Here is a 4,182-nt window from a genome sequence, read left to right as displayed (position 1 = left end):
GCACGACCTCCGAACATTAGGCCTCACTGAGGCAATGACTTCTGACCGAGACCTTTGGAAATATGCTGTGCATGAGAAGACCCAGCAAGCCAAGTGAGATCAAAATCCAAGGCCTCTGCCTGGGATGTAGCCAGCCCACTTACGCGTAATATTCCTTCTTTGGACACTAAACTCCGCTTGCGAAGACCTGTTGAGGCAAGTGAAATCGAAATCGAACTAAATTTGTAGACTGGCACCCATACCAACGTCTCTTCATTCAACACTAAACTCGGTTTGCGAAGACCTGTTGGGGCAAGCGAAAGCAAAATTATGATGGCACCAGTAGATCACTAAGAGCACTGTCCAAGCGTGATCGTTGCCTGAGCACCAGCTGTCTGGCTTCCGTGCCAGGGGCACATAAATAGCACCATTTGAGCGTGATCGTTACCAACGTCACCCTCCTGGCACGTGAAAAGACATTCGACCGAGTTCATTACCAGTACTGCTGGACTGGCTCCTGTGCAGGTGGCACGTAAAATACACCATTTTGAGCGTGGCCATTGCCAGTACCTCCTGACTGACCTTCGTGACGGTGGCACGTAAAAGCACCCACTACACTCTCGGAGTGGTTGGCGTTAGGAAGGGAATCCAGCTGTAGAAACTCTGACAAATCAGAGTGGAGCCTGGTGTAGCCATCTGGTTCACCAGTCCTTAGTCAAATCGTCCAACCCATGCTAGCATGGAAAACGGACGTTAAACGATGATGATGATGATGATGATGATATGCAATTTCAACTAAGTTGAAGAAAGCAAATGGAAATTAAAGAATTAAACAAAAAAGAAATCGATATTTCTAATATGCAACAAGGTTACAGAATTATAGTCAAGATTCATTTGAGTTTCACCCAACATTTTGTTGGGTCAAGCACTAAATGTGCTTGACCAATACAATCATTTAACTTGAGCTTAATATATATGTGTTGCATAAATATAGACATTACTTTGGACATAAAACATATCTGATTATTTAGCCCCAGACCACTCCTGAGCTAGCAGGATGTTTCAGCTTGACCAGCCATTCTGTATTTCTGATACAATATGTCTAGAAATACATTATCAAATGCATCTTTTCTAAGAGGCAGTAGGAAGTGATTTGAGGGCAATTTGGCTGCTATTTCTAACAGGTCAAGCAACCGCATTGTCTCACATAACACCTGTACTTCCCTCTGTTCATGCTATTCAGGTTACCCATGAGCACAGTGAAAAGGAAGAAAAGTATTAATTTGATGAATTAATGAGAATTCGGACATGGTGTTAATTAAATTTGACCAGGCAATGGTCACCGGAAAGAAAAGACAAGACTCAACCAGAGAGAAGACATGACCCAGTGGGCAGTTTAACTTCTCTAGTGTTGTGAGATAGAGAGGAATAGGCAGAGCAAACTGGAAAGAAAGGGTAGTAAACCATGTTCAGAAGATAGAGGAGGAAGTTACAATAGTAGGAGGAGGAAGAGTGTTAGAAGGAAACGCGAATGAAAAAAAAGAGACAGACAGACAGAAAGATAGATATATAGAGAGAGGGGAGGATTCAGATAGACAGGAGAATTGATACAGAATTGACAAGAAAGGGAAGGAGAATAAGTTGAAAAGAAAGTAAAACATAGAAAGAGGAAGAGTGGGAGAGAGAAAATCAAACAGAAGAGACAGGGAGAGACAGACATATATAGGAATAAGTAGGAGAGAGAGTAAACAAACAGAAAGAAGAAGAGTAAAAATAGAGCCAAGTGAAATGTGAATATAATGAAGTTCTTGAGTAAATAAGGTTAAAAATATTTTATTATCATTATAATAATTAATTATTATGCTATAAAACTTACATGAAAATAAATGAATATTTTAACATAAAAGTATATGCAATTTTAACCAAGTTTAAGGAAGTTAATGGAAATCAAAAAATGGTAAAATATCAGTTTTTCTAATGCGCAGTGAGGTTTACAGAGTTATAGTTAAGGCTCTTTGAGCTTGACCCAACATTTTGTTTGACCAATTTTCATTATACCTTGAACAACTTCATTTCTCACAAAATTAGATCACTTGATCCCCAAAGTTATCCCATGTTTTATTTCTAAAAACTCTGTCTGAAAATGTTATATTTAGCATGTAAAACAGAAACCATCCTCTTTTAAATATTGATGAATGTGTGTGTATATGTGTGAAATGCTGAAAATATTTGAAAAATATATAAAATAACTAAGAATGAAGGAAAATAGATTTAATAAGAATAGAACATTTTTTTTCAATTAAATCACATTAGAATATCTAGGGTGACCTTTCCTTATTACACATATACTCTGTAGCATCTTCCATTATTCTTTCAGCACTTAACAGATTCCTAATGTTTTCTTCATTCTTCGTATTTTCACAGACAACCAAAAATATGCTATTGTTTTTCCGTGCTCGGCCTCGCATTTGCACCAGAGTTATAACTGAAGTTGGTGGATTCAGTGTTATCACTAGAGAGCACTTTGGTAAATCAACACCTTCTTCAGCTACAGAAGTCGTAATAATAATTTGATGTTTACCTTCTTTTATTTCCTGAAATACCTTCCTCTGTGAACTTACTTTCATTCCATCACCACCACCACCACCATGACCAGTGATACTAACAACAGAGAGTTTCTCATTAACCAATGGTGAAGTCTTCATCATCTTGCAAAGTTCAACAGCAGTTCTCCTTCTCTTCACCATTACTAATATGAGTCCAGATAGAATATCACGATCATCAGTTATGTATTCACCAATAGTTTTTACAAGATAGTTAAACTGTGCTGAAATAGGGATATTATAGCTCACTACAATTGTGTTAACTACTGATCTGATGTTATCACAACAAAGACCAGTTCCAGAAGCAAGTGTAAATGAATATTTCATATTTGAAGGATCAGAAAGAAATTTTAGTTCTTCAACTATACAAGAAATTCCTCCATCGAGAGCATCTATAATAAGGGAAACAATTTCTTTAGTGTGATTAATTAAGATTGTCCCTTTTTCCATTTCTCCAATGATGGTTACAGACCTTAATCTTTCCTCAATTTCATTCAGAAAGCTTTTGTCAATTAAATCCTCAGATGATGGTATTATGTATTGTGAAAGATCAAAATAGTCCACAAGAACTTTCAAACATTCTAAAAGATATTTTTTAAACTCAGCTATATATGGTAACTCAGCATCTTGGAAAGGAACAGTGCAGATTTTTAACTGAGCAGAAGATTTATACTTCATTAGCTCTTTTACTTCCTCTTTCACAATGTTAATTTTCGAATTGTTTAAATTAGTTACCAACGTTTGAAGCATCGTAATAGTTTTTGGAATAGTTTCCTTCCCAGCAGGTGAGGCAGTTAGTCCTAGTAATTGGGGACAATCTGTCTCTTCTAAAGTATGGTGCTCTTCCTTCAAAAGTTTTCTGAATGGATGTTCTTTGTCTGAATGGTGGACTTCATCAATAACCACAAGACTGAAATCCTTCCATCTTAAGACATTTTCTTTCATTCGAAGATCACAGTATACTGTTAAAAAAAAATGCCAAGTAGAAAATTATAGAAAATTTTGAAAACTTACATGTTTTTTCTTTTTAAGTTTGTGAAGTCAAACACTCTTCTACTATAATACAGACTGTATTTCCTTATATAGTCATAACATTTCTAGAGGAAGGTACAATAGAAGTCAAATTCGTTACATTTCTGGTATTTCATTTATCAAATCTAGAGTCTCAGATTGATTTATTCTCATCAAGAAGACAAGAGAAAAGATCATTTTTATTACCATTATAAAAAGCACCCAGTACAAAGTGGACAGTAGAGCTTGGCACAGTCTTTTGGTACACAAGCTCCTGTCAAACCATTCAATCGATGCCAGCATGGAAAACAAATGTTAAATGATGATGATGATGATGATGATGATTATTTCATATCAATCTCAGATGTTAGAATGGAATAAACAGGTGTTAAGTATTATAATTTCAAGCACCAGGCTCTAGTCTGATTTGGCATGGTTTCTATGGCTGGAAGCCCTTAAAGCAAACCACTTTACAGAGCATGCTGAGTGTTTTTATGTGACACTGCACAAGCACTTTGATGTGGCACCAGCACGAGTGCTTTTTATGTGACACCAACACAGGACTCTTGCAGTCCAATCCTCTTAAACA

The 4,182-nt window shown here is 36.5% G+C and overlaps 1 protein-coding gene across 1 annotated transcript in view; it reads right to left on the bottom strand.

Moving 5' to 3' along the window:
* Positions 1-1,796: 1,796 nt before the first annotated feature.
* Positions 1,797-4,182, bottom strand: part of LOC128246994 (uncharacterized) — a 30,085-nt gene continuing 27,699 nt past the window's right edge. The window contains exon 4 of the mRNA XM_052966765.1: positions 1,797-3,544. Coding sequence (XP_052822725.1) covers positions 2,298-3,544 — 1,247 coding nt within the window. The 3' untranslated portion in view covers positions 1,797-2,297. The remainder of the gene's footprint in view (positions 3,545-4,182) is intronic.

This window comes from Octopus bimaculoides, chromosome 3 (assembly GCF_001194135.2).
Source record: "Octopus bimaculoides isolate UCB-OBI-ISO-001 chromosome 3, ASM119413v2, whole genome shotgun sequence".
Lineage (NCBI taxonomy): Eukaryota > Metazoa > Mollusca > Cephalopoda > Octopoda > Octopodidae > Octopus > Octopus bimaculoides.
Note: the sequence above shows the minus strand (reverse complement) of the source record. Positions and strands in the feature narration are given on the sequence as shown.